The sequence below is a fragment of the Phragmites australis genome, chromosome 22 (genome assembly GCF_958298935.1).
Source record: "Phragmites australis chromosome 22, lpPhrAust1.1, whole genome shotgun sequence".
Taxonomy (NCBI): domain Eukaryota; kingdom Viridiplantae; phylum Streptophyta; class Magnoliopsida; order Poales; family Poaceae; genus Phragmites; species Phragmites australis.
Genome location: NC_084942.1, coordinates 18025752 through 18048342, shown reverse-complemented (window position 1 = coordinate 18048342; position 22591 = coordinate 18025752). Strand labels below are relative to the sequence as shown.

At 49.8% G+C, this 22591-nt stretch overlaps 1 protein-coding gene and 1 pseudogene across 2 annotated transcripts; one reads left to right on the top strand and one right to left on the bottom strand.

Annotated features, from left to right (window-relative positions):
• Positions 1 to 1318: 1318 nt before the first annotated feature.
• On the top strand, positions 1319 to 4230 carry LOC133905518 (DNA-directed RNA polymerase I subunit rpa43-like). Of its 2 annotated transcripts, none has more exons than XM_062347328.1 (6): positions 1319 to 1552; positions 1918 to 2069; positions 2296 to 2405; positions 3068 to 3153; positions 3653 to 3763; positions 3870 to 4230. In XM_062347328.1, exons 1-6 carry the CDS (start codon positions 1443 to 1445, stop codon positions 4006 to 4008), a joined length of 708 nt encoding a protein of 235 aa, XP_062203312.1. In that variant the 5' UTR covers positions 1319 to 1442; the 3' UTR covers positions 4009 to 4230. The 2 variants fall into 2 exon arrangements, with proteins under 2 accessions (XP_062203312.1, XP_062203311.1); XM_062347327.1 differs by having other exon boundaries at positions 3650 to 3763.
• A 95-nt stretch (positions 4231 to 4325) lies between these two features.
• The window catches only part of LOC133904557 (syntaxin-132-like), a 31743-nt pseudogene continuing 13477 nt past the window's right edge, over positions 4326 to 22591 (bottom strand).

Sequence of the window (22591 nt, the reverse complement as noted above, 5' to 3'; positions counted from 1 at the left end):
CCGATTACAATTGATCAATGATATTATTTTTCTATACTTATAGTCGTAGCCTCTATGCACGAAGTTACAACTAGTTGTAATCGCTGCTCAGTCTCTGGTGGGCCTGCGGGGTCGGTGTGTGGGGAATGCGCTCGGGGTGCGGGTGACGCACGCTTGGTCCGTTAGGCTGGGCGCGCACGTCAGAGCTTGGTTGGCTACTCGGTCGGGCGTGCGCGGTTGGCTTGTGCACATTCTGTAGTACGTAGAATCTATATACACTATATATATGATTGTCTTCATTTTTATTTAAGACAGGTCGTCCACCTCGATCAAAACATATGTAAGATAGGCCATCCAATTTTCGTACTTCTCGATCCAAACAAGCATAAGAGCATCTCCAAGAGATACCTAAAAACTCACTCCCAATATCAGCATATAGGGAGCCTTTCTAATAAAATTCACTCCCTAAATCTCCTCTCTCTCCAACAACTCCATATTACCTAATCCATATATTCCAACAGACTCCTCTCTCTTCCCTCTCCTCGCCGACATGTGAACCCCACCCTTCATCTCGCTCCTTCACCCCTTTCCTTTTTTCTCTCTCCCATTCCTCTTCACGAGTAAACAGAGCACCACTCTATTCCTCCTTCCATGCTACCACGCTCCTTCTCCTCTCCTTCCCCTTCCTCCACTACCGCCCTGCTCGATTCCTCATCGAATTCTGTCGCAACTGTCGCAGCCCCTCATGATCTCGAGCTCGAGCGCGATCTAGCAGCGGGTGCAGCAGATGAGGCCCTCCGCCTCCGCAAGCTCCTCCTCGTGCCCGTCGTCGAGCTGCTAGCCCACAACACCATCAAGGACGCCACAGACGTCGACGAGGACGAGCTCCCCTTCGCCAGCCCACGCCCTCGCCATAACTAGGCTGCCCACTTCTCGAGACTGATGGGGAGTGAAGGTCCTTGGCGAGCGGACTCGAGGAAGGTCTCGGCGGCTCAGCTTGTTCCTCGGAGCTTAGTGCAGCATTTTGTTGCTCGCGGGCAATCGTCGATTCGGTCTACTCGCGGATAAGCGTTTTGGAAGCGAGGACGCTCCCCAGTAGATAGTGAGAGGAGTTATTTTGGGCGTCGGTAAATATTGAGAGTGGAATTGAAAAGTTGTTGGAGCTGAGTTTTAAAATTAAATTGTCTAAATTTAATTATAAAGAGTGAGATTAGAAAACTCTTAGAGATGCTCTAACAGGCTAACTCCTAGGCGCCTAGCGTACACTGATGAGTGATGACACGCTGTCATCAGGTCCCACTGTCAGTGAGCCAGCCTTACAAGAAACATATGCACGTACACAACTTGTCTCCCAACCCCGCCGGTCTCGCCTTTCTTCCTTCACTGCCCCAGCGCCGCCGCCGCCGCCGCCTACTAGGGTTTTAGGGTTCTCGCCGCCAGCCGCCGTCGCCGCCACCGCATCGATGGAGGCGCTCCGGGAGGCGGTGGCGAAGCTGACGGTGTACGTGCACCCCTCCAACGCCGCCGACGTCCGCCGCGCCGTCGCCCGCCAGCTCAGCGCGCTCCTCTTCTCGTGCGTCCCCTCCCCCTCTCCCTCCCTTCCTCCCTTATCTGCTTCTTGCGGTGTTCATGCTCCTGTTCCGGCGGATTCCCTTGGATTTGGGCTCGACTCGTTCGTATTAGAGGAATGTGATATGTGCTGATTTGGTTGGAATTGAAAGGCGCGGATTTTGGGGCAATAGGTTGCGTTGCTTCTGTTGCTTATGAGCTCGAGCTCCAGAGAAAATCGATAGGAGTGAATATGATGTCTGATTATAGGACCTTTAATTCTCCGTTGCATGCTTCTCGCCGCTTTCGAGCTGCCGCGAGCGTCATATTGTTTTTTTGGAAGTTTAATTCTTGTTTGAGCGAAATCGGATGGTGCTCGCTCCTATGCAGGTACGAAGATCGCTTTGATGGCGTGTTGCTGGCTCATGAAGTTTCCGTCGAGGGTGAGAAAGCCAAAATCCTGAATGGCTTGGTACCGTACTTTGGCGTCCCAGTGCATGCGAACTTGCTGCTATTTTCTCCCCAACCGGATATGATCCTCGGTACGCTCTTATTGTGGACACACTTAATTTTTTTGTAAGCTCACACCAGCATGTTACGCTTGGGGGTACCATGTCTTTCATAACTTTGGGTCCAATCGAATAAAGTGTGTTAATGATTTTGCTAATGGCAGAATTCTACGGTCATATCCTGTGAAATGAAAAGAGAAATTAGCCTGGTAGAAGTTTGAAATGCATAGATCTGATGTTGAATGTTTTCTAACTTCAGAAGGGAAGGTTGAAATGCTTGGGAAGGAGTCAGTTCATGCCATTGTATTGGGGGTTTTCTCAGCAGCCATCATGTCAGACGATATTCATGAAAAGTTCAAATTCAAAAGAGTAAGACAACTGTTCTCTTGATAATGATGAAGGACAGTATTTTTCTAATAATGTGACCGTTTGAAACTGCATGCTGTTCTGTTTCAGATTTATAGGTAGAGCTCTTCTAGTTTCAGTAATTGATTGTCGATAGTATCCATGTTGTTTTTTTGTATGCCTCATAAATTTTATTCAGTGAAAAAAATATCCATGGAAGTAGGAACAGAACTTGGAAGGAATTTTTTTGTTATCATAAGGCATCCGTAGCTCTGATTGCTCTTCACTTATTCCTATCCGTATGTGAGCATTTGCTTGCATTTATTCAATGGCATATGTTACATATATGTATAAAATTGTGACACCCAAAGTTTGCCTATTCTCACCTACTCTCACATTGACTGTTTGTACCTGGATGCTTATGAGTGTTTATTTTTATACAGTACTGTTTTGAGATTTTGACAATATTAGGACCAGTCTTAGTAAATTTTCCCAAACGTGGTAATAATCAGAAGCTAATTGAGGGTGCGTAACAACTGTCACAACTCAATAGATCCCTCTGCACTTGCTATACTATTGAAAGAAATGTCTAAAACTTCTGTTTTGTGTGGGAAATACTAATTTCATCAAAGTCAACCAGTCTCCTAAAAAAGTAGGTATTTATTTGTTTTATTTCTTTGGCACAGAAAGGTGGTGGAGGAAAATTTGTAAGCCGGTCAGACAAACAACATGTGATCAAAAGAGGAAGCATGATAAGGTTTTCTGTCAAAAGGTATGGGCTGATCCTTTTCCCTTTTTGTCAGTTTAAATTGTTTTGCTTGATGTTTTCTTTTCTGAATTGAAACACATCTTTATGAGATGTCAAATACCTGTATATTTCTACATTTGTACTTTGTTTACGTTAGTTGTGCCATCTTTATGTTGCACAAGGACCTGTGAATTGTTCTAGCATGTTAGTATTTCACCTTGCTGTGATTATCAGGGGTGTCCTAAAATCAGCAGTTACGTCACAACAGTACACTATAAAATAACATGTCAGGTACAAGATGATAGCTTGCTGAAATGAATGTACTAGCAATCTAGCTACATCATTTTCTTATTGAATAATGTACTTGAAATGAGCTGAAATTCATTCCCACAATATATCTGAATGACTGAATGTATTCATGAGAAGTAAGTATAGTTGCTGAAGTGATTGGAAACAGTTGGTGGGATGCTCCACATGCTGAGTTAGATAAATTGATGATGTTTCTTCTGATGTTCAATAGCAGAGTGGATACAGAAATGAATTGTCATATAACTGGGTCTTTAATCCCACCTCACACTGGATCCATGCTTTGGTTATCAGTACACGATGCTGAATATGCATCGGAAATCAACAGGTCTGGATATACCAACACATGGTTTTGTGTTACTTCTTGAGCTGTTATTTTAACCGATTCAGCCTATTCAAGCTTTGTGATAATATGTTTGCTGCTCAATCTCCAGTGGTAAAAAGAGGTCAAGGGATATCAACATCAAAATTGAGCAGAATGAACAAGAACACAGAACACTCAACAATGAATATAGCATGGTGGATTCTGAACGGCCACACAAGTCCCGAAAGAGGAATGTTGAGGAACGATAATCTCATTTCGAGGTTGTGAAGCAGTTTGTTGGGATACAAAAATGTTTACAAATGTTGGATGATGTAAAACAAATCAAGGATTGCATTTGTAATAGATCACTTTGTCTACCAAATGGTTACTGATCTCATCCAAGAAACCATTGTGTTTAGTGCAAATGGCAAATCTCATGTTCTAATACTAGCCTCCGGCCTATAATTAGTGTTATTTCTTTCTCTTGTTTACTGTAAAACGAAGCCGTGTTTTCCTGGTGTCGTGGTTTTTGTTGTTGTATACACTCTTTTTTAAGACAATGTTGTGTAATCAAGTTGCGCCTCCTCAGCACTTGAATCAAGCAAAATTGAAAGAGTTCACACCCAACATTTCCAATTTGAAGCAAAAAAAGAAAAAAAATCTGGAAGAGCTCACGCCCAAAATTTCCAAGACGAACAGGACGCTCACGCACCTTCTGACATGCACAGCTAAAACAAGATTATAAGCATAACTTCACCAACTAAAATGAACATTAGTATAATTGCTTCTCGTTTGCTGCTTGTCTACTTTTGCCACGGTTTTATGGAGAGGATGACAACGACTATGATTATCAGGAGGAGGATTATCCCGAAGCAGGTCCATTTTCGCGTGTTCTTCTGCAGCTTCTTCGCTTTCTGGAGAAGGTTCGTTCCAGTCTGAATATGCTCAGCTGCACCTGTAACCTGAGCAGAGGCAGATCAGAAGTTAGAACAAACCAAACCTTGCAAGAAGTAGGGTGTTGGGGATCATCTCCCGCCATCCCCGCACTCGAAGACAATTGCGAGGTTAGTTGGAGGTGCTACGTGATAGCTATCGGGCTGGTTGCATCTTCTTCTCACCGGACTGGCGTGTGCGAAGCGTCCAAGCATCTTGTTCTCGCCGGATTGGCGCACGCGAAGGCTGACCGATCTCGATTGTCGGGCGAAGCCCCGATTCGCGTCCCGCGTCCTTCGGACCATGCGAAGACACGACTAGGTCTTCGCTAGGAGGCGGCGAAGGCAGCTCGTCAGGTGGTCGAACCAAGAGGGCTTCGATATCCTTCGGTTGGACGATCAGCTTGACAGTGGGCCCAGTTGCCCTGGGCACTGCTGTAATTATGTGATCATGCTCATTTGTACCATATTACCCCCGGATATTCCGGGAATGTAGCAGGTTAGGGGTAATATATGTAAACCGGGCCCGTGATTGCCGGGTACGGGCTATAAATAGAGCCACAGTGTAACCGTGAAAGGTAATTGAAAACTGTTCCACTTTCAGTACACGTCACTATAAGGGACCTTCGCCACTTCCACCCTCGAAGGCCCACCTTGTCTAGGACTTCGATCCCAACAGTTGGCGCCGTCCGCGAGATCGAACCCACGAAGGCATGCCACCCACGAAGAAAGCGAAGCCACCTGGAGGAGCGGAGGCGCTACTAGAACTCCCAGCCGCAGTCGGACCTTCAGCAGACAGAACCACTCCGGCAGTACCAGAATCAGGCAATGCCTCGGCCGGGGGGGCTTCGGCTGCACAAGAGCAGCATTGCAAAGTTGACACAGCGCCACAACAAACTGCCGATGGCCGACATGACAATGCACTTCGGGTGGACACGGAGCAAATGCCGATCATGGAGCCAATAGATCGCATTCGCTTCGATCTTCCAGAAAAAGAAGGCGAAAGAGGGCGGAACGAAGAATGGGAGGAACTAAGCGACTTCGCAGAGTTTGAACATGATGAAGAAACAAACGAAGAACGAAATGCTAGGCTAGAAGCTGAGGAGTTGGAAAGGCAGATTGCGCACAAAAAGTGCATGTTGGATGGCCTGGCAGCGACCCGGAAAGCTGCGGAGTACCGCCGGCGGGCAGACGAAGCAAGAAAAACGTTGGAAAGGATCCAGGAGGAAATCGATATACTCCAAGCGGAAGGCATGTCTCGCCGGCCGACACCACCGGGAGATTTGATACGAGCTTCGCAAGAAGTTCGGCGAAGATCTTCCACGGGAGATCCTGAGTCACCCCTAGCAATGGACCTGCAAAATCAGCCATGGCCGCTAGGATTCAAAATGCCCAGAGTGGTTATGTTTGATGGAGAATCAGATCCGAGAGAATTTATCATGAGTTTCGAGGCAGCCGTAGAGTCAGCTGGTGGAGACGGTGTAACCTTGGCGAAGGCTTTCGTATTGGCGATCAAGGGAATAGCAAGGTCGTGGTACTCCGCTCTACCCCCAGGATCCATATATTCATGGGAACAGCTGCGCACTGCCCTGTACAACAACTTCCAAGAGAACCGGGCAGATAACATCACCGCAACCGACCTCTTCGCGTTGAAGCAACAACCGACAGAAACTTTACAGAGCTATATGCGCCGATTCGTACACATACGTTGTCAGGCGAAGGGATTGAGCGAAGATACGATCATCGATGCCGCAATACAGGGCATCGGAGGGGGACTTTTGGCAGGAAAGCTCACCACACAAGCGTCCAGAAGCTGCTAAACAAGATGGAAGAATACTCAAGATCTGAACTCGATCATCTACGAAGGAAAAATGCGTTTACGGCCTCAAGAGTAAAGCATGCACCACCTAAGGAGGCAGTTGGTGGCAATCAGAGAGACAGACCTCAGCGTCCAAGAAAACCCGAAGGTCCTGATTATCCAAGCCAAAAAGAAATCAACCAGATCAACCCGGGCCCGCCCGAAGTAGTCCAAGGCTTGTGCGAAGCCTACAACTCGTCCAATAGAGGAGGCCGGGCGGGCAGGGGAAGAGGCCGCGGAGGTAGTGGAGGACGACCTTCGCATGACCCGGCAACCTTTTACTACGAGCTACACGGCGAAGGAGCAGGCCACCAGACTAAACATTGCCTACAGGTTGTGGCCATGAAAGAAAGTTTAGCGAAGCAGTCGGTAGATAACGGAAGGACAGTTCACCACGCAACAAGCTTCGCAAGAAGCGAAGGGTGGCAAAACCACAATCAGAACGTGGTGTTTCTGAACCAATGGCAGCAAATTCCATCACCACAATTTGCACCCGCACCTTGAGCCCAATTTGATCAAACTAGGCAACTGAACATTCGGGGCGACCTATCCCCGCCTCCGCCAAGACCTGCAATCGAGGCACCACCAGAAAGTAGCAAATCAGTTAATACCATAAACAATGGGTACAATGTGGTGCTGGCCATTTCAGGGGGGTCCAGCCAGCAAACAGAATCCAAAAGACAGCGAAAAGAATACGTACGAAGGGTTAACCACGTCGGAGTGGGACCAACGTACATCGATTCAAGATGGTCTAACATTCCCATTACATTCTCGCAAGAGGATATGAGGGTATTAGATTATCCGCACACAAATGCCTTCGTCATTACCGCGAACATCTCAAGAAATGAAGTACACAGGATATTGATCGATGGAGGAAGTTCTGCGGACATTATCTTCGCTGATGCCTTTGATAAGATGGGGCTGCGAAGAAGTGACTTGAAACAAGCTGGGTCGCCGTTGCTAGGCTTCGGCGGAAACACAATCAACGCTCTGGGAAAATTAACAATCCCAGTGTCGTTTGGCGAACAAATGAATTTCCGCATAGAGGAAATTACCTTCGATGTGGTGGACATTAGTTACCCATACAATGCGATATTTAGGAGGGGGTTCCTCAATAAATTCGGAGCAATACCGCACCACGCTTATTTGTGCATGAAGATGCCTGGCCCAGAAGGAGTCATAAAGGTGTTAGGAGATCAGCGAGTTGCTAGGCGAATCGAAGTAGGAATAGCCCCAGGAAGAAGAAATGTCCACAACATCGCAGACCCTTCGACGGGTGCCGAAGCAGGCCACAACAGGCAAACCATAGAGAAATGTGCAAAGGCTGCACTAGAAGGACCTACCAGAATAGTACTGCTAAATCATGAAGAAGAAGATAAGAAGATTACAATAGGGGCAGAGGCCCCGGCAGAAGATCAGCAACAACTTGTAATGTTCCTTGGCAGAAACGACGATGTCTTCGCGTGGTCCCCCAGAGACCTGCAAGGAGTAAGTCGAAGCATCATTCAGCACAAGCTAAATGTTGACCCCAAAGCGAAGCCAAGGAAGCAGAAGCTTAGAAAAGCTTCGGGGGAAAGAGAAGAAGCAGCAAAGGCCGAAGTAGAAAAACTGCTCGATGCCGGAGTAATACGCGAGGTTATGCACTCGGAGTGGCTGGCCAACCCCGTATTAGTAAGGAAAAGCAATGGAAAGTGGAGAATGTGCATCGATTTCACAGATTTAAACAAAGCTTGCCCCAAAGATGACTTTCCACTGCCTAGAATTGACCAGCTCATAGACTCCGCAGCCGGCTGCGAGATGCTAAGCTTCCTAGATGCTTATGCAGGGTACCATCAAATATGGATCGCAAAGGATGACGAAGACAAAACGAGTTTCAGAACCTCTTTCGAAACATACTGTTTCGTAAGAATGCCTTTTGGACTCCGAAATGCTGGAGCAACCTTTACAAGATTGGTACAGGCCGCATTAAAGCCGCAGCTGGGACAAAATGTATTGGCCTATGTTGATGACATAGTAGTAAAAAGTACCAGGAGAAGCCAACACATCGAAGACCTCCGGAAAACCTTTGATAATCTGCGAAGAGCAGGTTTAAAATTAAACTCGGAGAAATGCGTCTTCGGAGTGCAATCCGGAAGACTCCTGGGGTTTCTAGTGTCGAAAAGAGGAATCGAAGCGGATCCTCAGAAGATACAAGCAATTTTAGATATGAAACCGCCACATAACAGAAAACAAGCCCAACGCTTGACAGGAAGACTAGCAGCATTGAACAGGTTCATTGCGAAGTCCGCCGAGCGAAGCCTACCGCTCTTCAAGGTGTTAAGAAGTTCTGACCCTTTCAAATGGGGTGCCGAGCAGCAGGCTTCCTTCGATGAGTTAAAAGTATACTTGACGAAGCTTACAGCATTGACCAGCCCGGATCCAGGCGCAGATTTGCTGTTATACATAGCGACATCCCCCTCAACAGTCAGCGCTGTTCTCGTGCAGGAAAAACCCGAAGATAACAGGCTGCGCCAAGCACCAGTGTATTATGTATCCAAAGTACTAGCAGGCCCAAAAAAGTCATACACAGAGTTGGAAAAAGTAGCGTATGCACTAGTAATGGCATCCCGCAAGCTCCGCCACTATTTCACTTCTCACAAGATTACAGTGCCAACTTCCCTACCCCTTCACGACATGTTCAAAAACAAAGAAGCCATCGGAAGAATAGCGAAGTGGGCAACGGAGATAGCTCCATTCATGATTGTCTTCGTGGCACGAACATCATTAAAATCGCAGGCGCTGGCGGATTTCGTGGCGGAATGGACACCTTCATCTGAGGCTTTGGATGACGAAGCAGCAGAACCTTTCTGGACCGCGTACTGCGACGGAGCTTGGGGAGCTGCAGGAGCAGGAGTCTCGGCAGTAATATTTTCACCTTCGGGGAAGAAGCTGCGATACGCCGCCAGGTTAGAGTTCCGATCCACAAACAATACGGCGGAATACAAAGCTATACTCCTGGCACTTCGCAAGGCGAAGGCTTTGGGAGCTCGAAGAATACTTGTCAAAATAGACTCGAAGGTTGTAGCAAGCCAGATTGAAAAAACATTTCGAGCAAAGGAACCAAAGCTGATCAAGTACAGAGCAACAGTGCGAAGAATGGAGAAATACTTCGTCGGATTCACGGTCAAAAGTGTATCAAGGAATGATAACAACGAAGCAAATGAGCTAGCAAAAGCGGCTTCGCAGAACATGCCCATGCCTCCAGATGTCTTCTATCAGAAACTAACTGAACCGGCCCTCGATGACAGTTCCAACCAAACGCGCCTGGTCGCAACAATCGAGAGCGAAGACTGGCGTTTCCCGATAATGGCATATCTGCGGGGTCAAAGGGATATCGAAGATCAGGTCGAAGAAAAGCGCATGGCTCAGAGGGTAAGAAATTATAAAGTTATAGACGAAAATCAGTACAAAGCAAGAGTCTGCGCACCATTCTTGCGATGCATATCTCGGAAAGAAGGCTAACAACTGTTAAGAGAAATTCACAGCGGGTTGTGCGGCTCACATATCGGAACGAGGGTTTTGGTAGGAAAAGCATGCAGGCAGGGCTTTTATTAGCCAATGACTGTAAGTGATGCGGACCAGCTGGTACGAAGTTGCCAACAGTGCCAATTCTGGGCAAAGGGATCAAACAGACCGACAACGAAGACACAACTTATTCCGCCGATCTGGCCATTGCGGCGATGGGGAATCGATATTGTCGGGCAGCTGCCGCCAGCCCCAGGAAATTTGCGGTATGCGGTGGTGGCAGTAGAGTACTTTTCAAAATGGGTAGAAGCAATGCCACTTGTGAGCATAACATCAAGAAACATACAAAAATTCCTATGGCAGAATATTGTGTGCCGCTTCGGGGTTCCAAGCGAAGTAACCGTGGACAATGGTACTCAGTTCGATAGCGCGGGATTTAGAGATTTCTGTAATGGTCTGGGTATAAAATTAATGTTTGCATCAGTTTACCACCCACAATCTAATGGCGCAGTTGAGAGAGCAAATGGCATCATCTTCGCAGGGGTTGCGAAGCGTCTTCAAGGATTGCCAAAAGGAAAGTGGGTCGAAGAATTGCCCAAGGTACTATGGTCATTAAGAACAACGGTTGCAAGACCAACAAGATACACGCCATTTTGCCTCCTATTTGGCGAAGAGGCCATGACTCCAGAGGAATGCAAAACGAAATCATTCAGGGTCGGGAATGAACCAGACCAATGCGAAGAATTATCATCGAAAGATGCCCTAGAAGAAGTAAGATGGCAAGCCGCAAAAAACCTAGCCACTTACCAAAAAGAGACAAGAAAATGGAGAGATAGGAATGTATCCGAAAAGACCTTCGCATCCGGAGACTTGGTGTTGCAAAGATTTGGTACAGTAGCATCGTTTGGCAAACTTCAGAGTAAATGGGATGCCCCCTTCATAGTTAAAAGATCTCTGAGACCTGGTTCTTATCATCTAGCCAATATGGAAGGTGAAGAGCTTCCACACACCTGGAATGCAGACAACCTTCGCAAGTTCTACGCCTGAAGATCGGCAATTAAAGTCCGAGACTCCAATGTAATTTTTAATTTTTGTAGTAGTTCTTGTAATCGCATTGTAAGGGTACTGCACTCTTTTCCTCACAGGGGGACCCCTTCGCCAGGGGGTGAGGTTTTTAACGAGGCAGGAACCCATGTAAACAATGATAGTGCCACCCCCCCCCCAAAAAATGTTGCTTGTCTTGAGTAATAGTACCTTTTCGAAGTGCGCCAGCCTAAAGAGATTGGCGCACCAATCGACGACTAAAGCGCGGTGCGAAGTGTAGGCAAGCAAGCGTACACTTGCGACCTTCGCGGAATTGAAAAAACCGCCAGGGGGCTAAGAGTGCATGCCCCCGCACCGAAGGGTAAAACAAACCTTCGGGACAAAAAAACAAAGTATCGCTGAGCCAAAGAAAAGGCAACGAACTTCGCCGAAAGTCGGGGGCTAAGAGTGCCTGCCCCCGCACCGAAGGGTAAAACAAACCTTCGGGACAAAAAAATGAAGTATCGTTGAGCCAAAGAAAAGGCAACGAACTTTGCCGAAAGTCGGGGGTCAAGAGTGCCTGCCCCCGCACCGAAGGGTAAAACAAACCTTCGGGACAAAAAAACGAAGTGTCCCTAAGCCAACTAATGGCAGCGCACTTCATCAAGGGCAGGAGGCTAGGAGTGCCTGCCCAAATATCAACCGTCCAACGAGTTGAAGCAAAAATCCTTCAAGGCTAAACGTCAGAGGCCAAGATCGCTTGCCCCCCACCAGGCCAAAGTTAACTGCGAGTAAAAGTCGGGGGGGGGGGGGGACGGCATTTCGCAAAAATAACAATGATAATAAGAAAAATATCAGCCCAGTACAATCGTAGGAAACTGCGGTGAAAATCGGGGGATGGCATTCGTCAAGAAAGTCTAACCCGAAGATCCAACAAAGGTTCAGAGCGCATCGCACCAAAAAAAAAATGCTTCGCGTGTCATGCCGGTAAAGGTGTAACAAAAGAACAAATCATAACACAAACCCAATTTATTCTGCATCAAAATCAACATCTGGATCAACAAAATCCTTATACAAACGACTGAAAGAAAACTGATAATCAATGCCTTCGCTGGCATGAAAACGCGACGATGGGGTCGAATGGGCCCCAACTTGATTACAATAAGACGGCGACATAGGAGTATCGTCATCGCTACCACTTCGCCTGGCTACCTGCAAAGAGGGACCACACCGATAGCAAAATTGGGGTCTGTGTGAAAATGGCTCCTCGTCCTGAGGTTCAATCTTCGGCTCAACGAGCACCGAAGTGCCGTCAACGTCCCCTTTCGCTGCACGGCACAGATTTCGTTCAGCTCGTTGAGTAACTAGCGTCGAAGGACTAACAGATTTTCAAAACGCTTTTGTCCTATCATTCATATCGTCATACGATCTACACTTCGCATGCCAGTACCGCTCCAAATCGATATTAGCATGACGTCGGTGAAATGATTCCCAGCAGGACCAGGACACATAAAAATTGTCCCTCATCATAGTCAAAGGCATAGCTTCTTCGGCTACCTGCGCAGTGTCCGAAGCAAGGACCTGCGCAGGGAGCGCAAAAAGGTCAATAACACTTCGATATGAATATATAATATATTACACAGCCAGTGTGTCACATCGCTAATTACAAAAACAAAAGCATAAAAAACACGACCCTTCGCGCCAATTCAGCCCACCTTCCCAGTATCTTCGGCTGCCATAGTCGTTGGTTTCGACGAGGTGTCATCGCTCGCCTTGGCCTAACAAAAATTCAATAACAATAAATACATTATTACCACATATAACCACTTTCATAATCTTCGACAAGAGAAAACAAAAGTTAAGTAGCCATACCCTCTACCGGTTCAATTCGGCCTCTCGAAGAGCGAGCTCGCGGCCATGCTTGCACCAGTAATTGGTGGTGAATGATCGAGCAGTGCTCTTCGATGCTTTTGTAATGGCCGAAGTTGACAGATCCGAAGGATACTGGAAGGAAGGTCGTTGGAGAGCAGTGTGATGGTCGCAACCCGTCATCTCCACAGATTGCACGAGACTTCGGGCGGCAACCATGGCGCAGAAGTCGCCGTAAAGTTGTGCAGCTGGAAGGAGGCTACTACTGGTCTCATTGATCCAACCAATAAGCCCACCCAGTCCTACGAGTTCAAGTGATGGGGGAGTCGCCGAGGCACCTATACCTTCGAAGGTACGGATGATTGCTTCGCAAGCGGCAACCGCCTTCGGCTCAAGCTCCCCAATGACATTAAGGGCGTCGTTGTTGTAAGCCTTCGCTTCGCTTAGTTCAATCTGCAGCCACTCAGCTTTCTCTTTCTTCGACACGCAAATTGCTTGCAATTCGCAAACTTGCGCTTCGGAGGACTGCAGATTCTGCCGAAGACACCTCACTTCGCTGTCCGCAATCCCCTTCGCCGAGCGAAGGGCGTTGACCTCCATTTCAAGGTGCTCCAATCGTAACTCTGCATCCTTCGCACACCGCGACATCTCGCGTTTCTGGCCCTCAGCTTTTTCCGCCCGTTTTTGTAGCAAGTCAATCTGGGCCTGAGCGCTTCGGGCACGGGCTTCAGACTTTTCTGCTTGCTTAAGTTGAGCTTAGGAGAGGAGCAAAACCCGAAATGTCAAATGCAAGTCAGTAAAATACCAAGTTTTCTTTCTTTCAATGTAAGAAAATATTCGATATACCTTCGTTATAGCCACATCGGATGCATCGATCAATTCGCTTAAAGACTTCTGAGCAAGCGGAATTTTGAGCTCAGGAAGAACGAAGGTTCCAAAAATCTTTCTCGCATCACTGACCTCCCCGACACTCGGTTCAAAAGCGGCGGGCTGCAAAGCCTCAGGCGCAAGGGCCTTCGCGTCGAGCAACCCGCCGAGCCCCATCAAGCCCTTCCCTCTGCGGCGAGGCGCACTTGGCGTGGAATCTTCGGTCTCGGAAGATGAGCTCGAAGGTGAGGAGGGCGACGAGTACGCCGCCACCTCCACGTCATCGTCACCTTCGGCTACGGGCTCCTCCTGAACGCCGGGCTCAGTTACTGTGCCCGTCTCTGTCAATTCTTCGTCGTCGCTCAGAATTAACGTCGGAAGATCGACGCGCGAGCAAAACAGGGACTTCGGCGCCAGGGCCTCCTGCGCTCCTTTGGAACTCTCCCGATGGGTTATGTCGCGCGAAGCAGCAGAGCCCTCCGGAGACGTTTCTGCGTGAAACTCGGGCGCGGCTTCGCGTGGTTTTTTACGGAGGGCAACAACCTTTTTGGTACGGCCCATTTTCGGCGATCGCTCTGAGAGCTTCCTCTTCGTCGGAGGGCCAGCAGCGGGTTCTTCGCCTGCTTCCGCAGCTAGGGAGCCTCCCACATTACTTTGCAGCACAGCGGCAATCTTCGGCCGTTCATCATACGACAGACCACAATAATCGAAGATTCTGTTCAACCTGCGGGTAAGTCCCTGGTCGGCGCACAGTTGCGCTTCACCGGGAGTAATCTTGCCAACTAACATCACAGCCTTCGCCTCCACTTCGGCGACTGACAAATCTAAAAAAAAATATTAACAACTGTTAGACGAGAAAATTTAAATTAAGTAAGGACGCACGGACAAGAGGGTACCTGCGAAGCCTTCCATAGTAGGATGAGGACGGCAAAGCCCCTAGGGCCCTTTCTCCCCGAAGGCCGGAATAGCCCAGCCATGGCTAAGAGGCCAGACACCGGCCGCCAAAAACTCCTCCACCAAATCACGAGTTGAGAGATGCTTCGCACACCTGGCGAAGGCTTCAAGCGCGGTTTGCTGCGATGATTTCAACCGCACATCTGGTGCACGGTTTCCCTTGACCTGTTCGCATTTCGATACAAGATAGTCTTCGGCTTCCACCTTGTGGTAAAACCACCATTGAGTCCAATCACTAGGCCACTTATTCTTGTATACAACCACGGGAGTAGACAGGCCGACGCGGTAGGCGAAGTTTAGACAACCGTAGTGTGCTTCGCTCTGGACTCCGCGGACAAAGACCGGCTTTGGTTGATGATGCAGACGGTGCGCGGCGGAGAAGGCCCTTGCGGAGGCCTTAACCCCCTCCGATCGAGCGGCCCAGGCGAAAAGACTCATTCTGACTATGGCGTTAGGCGTCAACTGATGCAAATATACCTCGAAGAGTTTTAACACCTTGATTACCATCTCGTCACAGGGAAGCCGAAGGCCAGCCTGAAAATAATGCACAAACACGATAGCTTCAGCATCAGCGGGCTCCGGTATCTCTTGTTTCTCGGGAAGCCGGACCTTCGAGACATCACTAATCAGCCCTTCCCTGACAAGGCCAGCTAGAACTTCGCCATCTACTTTGGACTGTCCAATCCAATAAGTCTTCGGTCGGGACGACCTGTGTTTCGGAGCCATCTAGTTCAAGAAAATCCTCCTGCAGCGCGAAGGCAATCGAGGGCTTCGTCTAGGGCGTCCGAATAACTGTAACTTACTTCGTACGAGAGCGACAACTTTAAACAGGCACGGTAAAAAAAATTTGACAGCATCTGGTATTTATAGGGGGAGACGGACGTGGTTACAACTTCCAGCATCGAAAATTGAACCAACACCGGAAACTGTGCTCGGATAACTACCATGAATATTAAATGTAGGCAGTTATAGATATCGTTGCGGTGGCGCTAAAGAATATAAAAAAAACAAAAAAAATAAATTTTTTAACAGCGCGCTTTGAATCCAACTAACTTCGACAGGCCGAAGGGGGACGGCGTTTAGATATCTCGAAGACTACAGGCTCGGCCTATCGAAGATAAACCTTGCCAGTAGGGGGCTACTGTTGGGGATCATCTCCCGCCATCCCCGCACTCGAAGACAACTGCGAGGTTAGTTGGAGGTGCTACGTGATAGCTGTCGTGCTGGTTGCATCTTCTTCTCACCGGACTGGCGTGTGCGAAGCGTCCAAGCATCTTGTTCTCGCCGGATTGGCGCACGCGAAGGCTGATCGGTCTTGATTGTCGGGCGAAGCCCCGATTCGCGTCCCGCGTCCTTCGGACCATGCGAAGACACGACCAGGTCTTCGCCAGGAGGCGGCGAAGGCTGCTCGTCAGGTGGTCGAACCAAGAGGGCTTCGATATCCTTCGGTTGGACGATCAGCTTGACAGTGGGCCCAGTTGCCCTGGGCACTGCTGTAATTATGGGATCATGCTCATTTGTACCATATTACCCCCGGATATTTCGGGAATGTAGTAGGTTAGGGGTAATATATGTAAATCGGGCCCGTGATCGCCGGGTACGGGCTATAAATAGAGCCACAGTGTAACCGTGAAAGGTAATCGAAAACTGTTCCACTTCTAGTACACGTCACTATAAAAGACCTTCGCTACTTTCACCCCCGAAGGCTCATCTTGTCTGGGACTTCGATCCAACATAGGGTGCTAACAATTCAGTGACAAGACACCAATCATCATACCTGTGTCTCAATGTTATCCAGCATCTCGCCTTGAGCTTCAACCAAGACAGCCAAATCGAGGAAAATCTGCATTCAGGAAATTTTTACAGGTAAAAATGGGGTCCTTGAAACCTAAATTTTTAGGAGATTGGTTATTCATTTACCTGCTGCAGATCAAGAAGCTTCTTCTCGATCTCTTTCACCGCGTCGTGGCGCTCCTGGATCTCCTGCAGTGTGTCCAGCACCTGCAAATGCGAGAAGTTTAGGTAAGACCATCCAGCATTCCAGCTTAGTCAGCATTAAGGCTTCGATTCTTACAATTACATAGGCCAAAAGAATTAATAAGTACCCTTCCACGCCCTTTGCTCCTGAATTGCTCTCTGAAAGATTTGCTCGCCGTCGCCTGTTTCTATCAGCTTGTCGATTGTCTAAAATTTTGACTGCGTGTCAGAAGCATGCATGGCACATGCAGATTCTCTAACAGTGATGAAGGCTATATGGATCTTCTTACCTCTTCATCAGCACGCTCGCCAGTTACTGTTCGTTTGGATATTTGCAGGAACAGATGAAATAATTAAGGCTACAATGCAACTGAACTGAAAATAGTTAATACTATGTCGAGAGTGAGAGAAAACAGACCAGTGAAAATACGACGCTCCACTACTTCCCGGTATTCCTTCTGGATTTCTTCTCGCAATGTCTGGACATATGTCATAGTAAAATCACATGCCCATTTACAAAAACAGAAATGTATAGCCTTGAAGTAGATTAAACTGACATTATGCAGCATCATTTCAAGCTTTATCAGACTAAATGTTCGATAGCCACAAAATAACTGATCACACAATCCTACCTACTGTATATTTTTAGCACCATTCGGGGTTAATAAGCATGTAGAACACAAGTTTAGCATGCGAGAACCGAAATTCGAAGTTAAAAGGAAATATCTGAAACTCCAAGATATGTTCTCTCAACCTCTTTGTTTATGCACTGCAACAAAGATTATCAAGCAATCAATCATGCGAGGAATAGCTCGAGAGGGCAAGGAAGAAGCAAGGGATGATCATACGGGGTTTACACAGTTATTGTTATCCGGGATCGGTCCACACCTGATCCCTTGCCAAATCTTAGTTTTTCTTTGTTTGTAGCGTTCTGAAAACAAAAAAAAAAGGAATCAGAGTAGCATAAGATAAATGAAGAAGCATAGGTCAAATCTATAAGATATCATAACTAATTATCCATATAAGTCTCAAGAAGCTGCGGATTTGGTAGGGAATTTGTGGCAGGATGGAAGCTTCTTGGGGAGGAAGGAAGGGAAGCAGGAACAGGGAGGGGTTTGTGAACTCCGACTCCTAAACGGAGCAGGATTTGACAGTCTTGTGTAGGGATCGGTGACGTTTTAAGAAGGAGGGGTGAATCTAGAGTATATCAATTTCTATCTAAATATACTCTAAATTTATCTAGTGTGCCTACTGTACTGATCAAAATGCTTGTAATCTATCTAAGAAGGTAAATTACAAGTAAGTAAATGTGAAACGTAAATAAGGTAGAGAGAGTAACTCGGTACAAGGATTTTTTTTTTCGTGATATCGATGGCATGAATGTCACTCCTAGTCCACGTTAGAGCTCCGCAAAGGATATGCTCTTGATCGACACCCGGTCACAGACTTTGAGCCACCGAGTCACAAAAACAAGGCATCTACCCGGATGAACCACCAAGTCACCAAGGCAAGATCTCACCATTAGCCTCTCTTCCGGTTCCTCGCCGCCGTGATCACTTCAGAGCTTGAGCCACAAAGACAAGGGCATCAGCGTCCCCGCACAATCGCCTTGTCGCCGCTCCACACCAAATCGAAGGGTCAACAAGTTTACCGGCGAGTCACCAAGACTCCAAGGTTCCGGTGTACCAAAAGGTACACTGTCGGATCACTACTTGATCCACTCTTTAAGCAGCAATCACCTAGCAACTCATTCTCTTGGCATATAAGCACTAATCACTCACTAATCTTGTGCTTAATCGCCTTGGATGATCACTGTAAGTATTTTGGTAGCTTGGATGTCTTCTCAAGTGTATATGAACTTCTCTGGACTCCAGCACGCTCAAATAACTGAGTGGAGGGGTATTTATAGTCTCAAACTCATGCACTAGCCGTTAACCCAATGGCTCTAAAAAGCTATTAACACCGGATGATCCGGTGAGAATAGTAGTATTAACACTAGATCATCCGGTGAGTACACCCTCACAAACTAGCCGTTGGAACCTCATTCAAGCCTCTGTGAACACCGGATTATCCTATGACGACTCACTGAACACCGGACAAATGCACCGGATTATCCTATGTGTATATGTTTATTTTAGTGCTCTCTGAAAATAATAGTCTGTTGTGTTCATTTTGTGAACACCAGATCATCCGATGAGTGTAGCAGAAGAAACTAGCCGTTGGAACCCACTCAACTCATCTATGAACACCGGATTATACTGTGATAACTTACTAAACACCGGACAATGCACCGAATTATCCTATATGCATATGTTTATTTTGGAGCTCTCTGGAAATAATAGTTTTGTGTGTTCATTTTGTGAACACCGGATCATTCGGTGAGGCAAAAGACGTTGTTTTAAACTTTCTGTGAACACCGGATTATTTTCATTGTTCTCACCGGATTATCCTATGTAGTACCGGACTAATTTTTATGTGAGCATGTCGGTGTATTAGGAACCAGCGGTCCCTGAGTCCCAAGACCGGACCGGCCGTCCGCCACATGTCACCATCCCGCGGGGTCCACCCTGCAGGAGAAGAAGAAACTAAGTCCCGGGGGAAGGTGCTCGGGGCCGTAGCCTCTAGGTTCCCGAGCACCCCGGTTCCCCGATGATCCGCAGAGTCCAAATACCGGGAAGAAAGTGCTCGGGAGAGAGTGCTCGGGGCTGCACGTGGCAGCCCCCGAGGACTCGGTTCCCCGAAGGTCTCATCCAAGTGCTCGGGAGAGAGTGCTCGGGGCTGCACGTGGCAGCCCCCGAGGACTCGGTTCCCCGAAGGTCTCACCCAAGTGCTCGGAAGAGAGTGCTCGGGGCTGCACGTGGCAGCCCCCGAGGACTCGGTTCCCCGAAGGTCTCATCCAAGTGCTCGGGGCTGCACGTGGCAGCCCCCGAGGACTCGGTTCCCCGAAGGTCTCACCCAAGTGCTCGGGAGAGAGTGCTCGGGGCTGCACGTGGCAGCCCCCGAGGACTCGGTTCCCCGAAGGTCTCATCCAAGTGCTCGGGGCTGCACGTGGCAGCCCCCGATGACTCGGTTCCCCGAAGGTCTCACCCAAGTACTCGGGAGAGAGTGCTCGGGGTTGCACGTGGCAGCCCCCGAGGACTCAGTTCCCCGAAGATCTCACCCAAGTACTCGGGAGAGAGTGCTCGGGGCTGCACGTGGCAGCGCCCGAGGACTCGGTTCCCCGAAGGTTCGCGCAAGATCGTCCGACGACTCGGAGGGTCCCATCGTCGGGGTGTCAGCCAGTCAAGGGCCCAATGCCGCATTTAATAGGCACGTGCGGCCTGACATCCTGACATTCTCAGCTGCCCACGCCCCAGTGTCAGACCCTGCCATGCACTGGCAGGGGGCGTGGGTCCATTAAATGCACGGGTCCCGTCCCGTTTCATCTGGATGCCTCGGGATAACGTTGCCAGAATCGAAGCGCTCCGCCTGCCACCCTGCCCTGGCAGAAGAACAAGACAGGGTGGGCGCACCGGGCACCTCTGAGGCTGCCCGGTGGGCCCCCTTAATGGCGCCGGAGGGCATCCACAGTGGCGGGTGGTCGGATGCGCGCCGTATTTTTCCACCGCCCCTGTCACTTCGCCAAGACGGAATGATAACGCCTTTCTCCGTGGCACCTTGGTATTTGCGCCCCCTCTTTTCCATTCTGGATAAGTCAAGGTCGGCGCGCCTATAAAAGGAAAGGATAGAGAACCCTCGGAAAACAGACGGAAAAACAAGGAGAACAAGGCAAGGAAGCCCAGATAAAAAGGCGAAGAACATCACAAACAAGCAAAAGCCAAGCTAAACACGAGAGCCTCCAACTCTCTGTAGGTAGCTCACCCCTGTAACAGATACATTCTTGAAGAATTCCCTTCAAGAAGAGGTATAACACACACACACACACACACAGGAGTAGGGTGTTACGCCTCCGTGCGGCCCGAACCTGTCTAAACCCCGGTGCACCCATCTTTCTCGCACTAGGGCGATCATCTCCCACCAGCCACTGCATTTATTTCCGTTCCCGCTTATTTCCCAAACAAGCTTATCCAGGATCATCCCCCCGGCCGAATCTCTAAAAAGGGGTCTCTCGGGATCCCTGCGACAGGAGTTCATCCTCCGACGGCTGGCGCGCCAGGTAGGGGGGAATATCCCTGGATTGTTTGTTTCGCTTTCTTCACACAGGAAAAGATGGCCGGTGGGCATCGCCTCCAGCGTTTCGGCTCCACTTCCAGTGACGGGACGCTGCCCGACGCCAGAGGAGGCCCAGTCGCTGCTGCGTACCAGCAACAGCCACCATCCACGTGCGCGGTTTTTCCCTCTCAAGGGGATCAAGGCGCTGGGCCCATCAGGGCCGCGGCCGCCGCTGCCGACGCACTTTCCGACCCCCAGCAGGTGGTCGGGACCCCGGCCGCCAGGTCCGCCTCTGGACCGCGTCAGGTGCCACCTCGACGCGGGCTCGCTTTCAGCGAGGCCAGCCCAGGGAGCGCGCTGCTTGCAGCACATGCTCTCCTTAGGCACCCGCCCGTTCAGGCCACGCCGAACACTCCGGAAGGCCGGTGGATACAAGATGTCATCGCTTTGGTCGGCACTGCTCGTCGCCAGGTGCAGGCCGGGAGTCCTCGCACCACTTCCCGGCATGGTGTCGCCAGAGCCGGCTCCTCAACGGGCAACACCCGCACGGGCCGAGGGGTCTCCAGGCGGAGTGCCATCCCCCTGGTCGTGTCTGAAGCCCGGGACCTTCGTTTGCGCCTTGACGAGCGGAGGGACCACGAGGATGCCCGAGTTACTCTCGAGCGTCAGCGGGAGACCCGGCAGGGGGTCGGGGCAGAGGACCAGGCTTCCTCTCTCCCGGCCCAAGGCCACCGGGGATCCCCGGCTCGCCGCCACTGACCACCGAGGACCCCCGCTCGCGCTGCGGGGTACGGCACCGGCTGCCGTGCCTTCACCGCCGAGCTCCGCCGGGTCAGGTGGCCTTCCAAGTTCCGCCCCGAACTGCCGGAGAAGTACGACGGGTCCATCGACCCCGTCGAGTTCCTCCAGATCTACACAACGGCCATCCAAGCGGCCGGAGGCAGCGAAAAGGTGATGGCAAACTACTTTCATGTTGTCCTGAGGGGCTCCGCCCGCTCTTGGCTTATGAACTTACCCCCAGGGTCTATCGGCTCCTGGGATGACCTGTGCCACCAGTTCGTGGCCAACTTTCAGGGCACGTTTACGCGTCCCGGTTTGGAGTGCGACCTTCACGCCGTCCAACAGCAGGAAGGGGAGACGCTACGGCGCTTTATACAGCGTTTCAGCCAGGTTCGCAACACCATTCCACGAGTGGCCCCCCATGCTGTTATTGTTGCTTTCCGGCAGGGCGTCCGCGATGAGCGGATGCTCGAAAAGCTAGGTACGCACGAGATTGAGACCACTGCGGAACTCTTCGCACTGGCCGATAAGTGCGCCAAGGCTGCGGAGGCTAGGGCGTGGCATGCTCCTCGCCCCACCTCCGACCAGCCAAGTTCTTCCCGCTCCGACAAGCGGGAAAAGAAGAAGAGAAGGAAGCACGAGGCCGCTCCCGTTGAGCCAACCCAGGTCCCCGCTCACAGGGTGCCGCAAGAGCCCGATCGCCGGCAAGGGCGCCGGCCGGATGTCGATCGACGCCCCGTCAGGGCCCCTGCTCGGGCTCCTCCTCGGGCCTCCGTGCCTACGAGGGCCCCGGCTCCAGCTCCAGCGAGGGCACCAGCTCCAGCGAGAGCCCCGACACCTGGCCGAGCTCCCGCTCCAGCAAGGGCCCCCGCTCCCGCGGGGCCCGAGCCAGGTAAATGGTGTCCCATACACCAGACCAGATGGCACGACCTCACG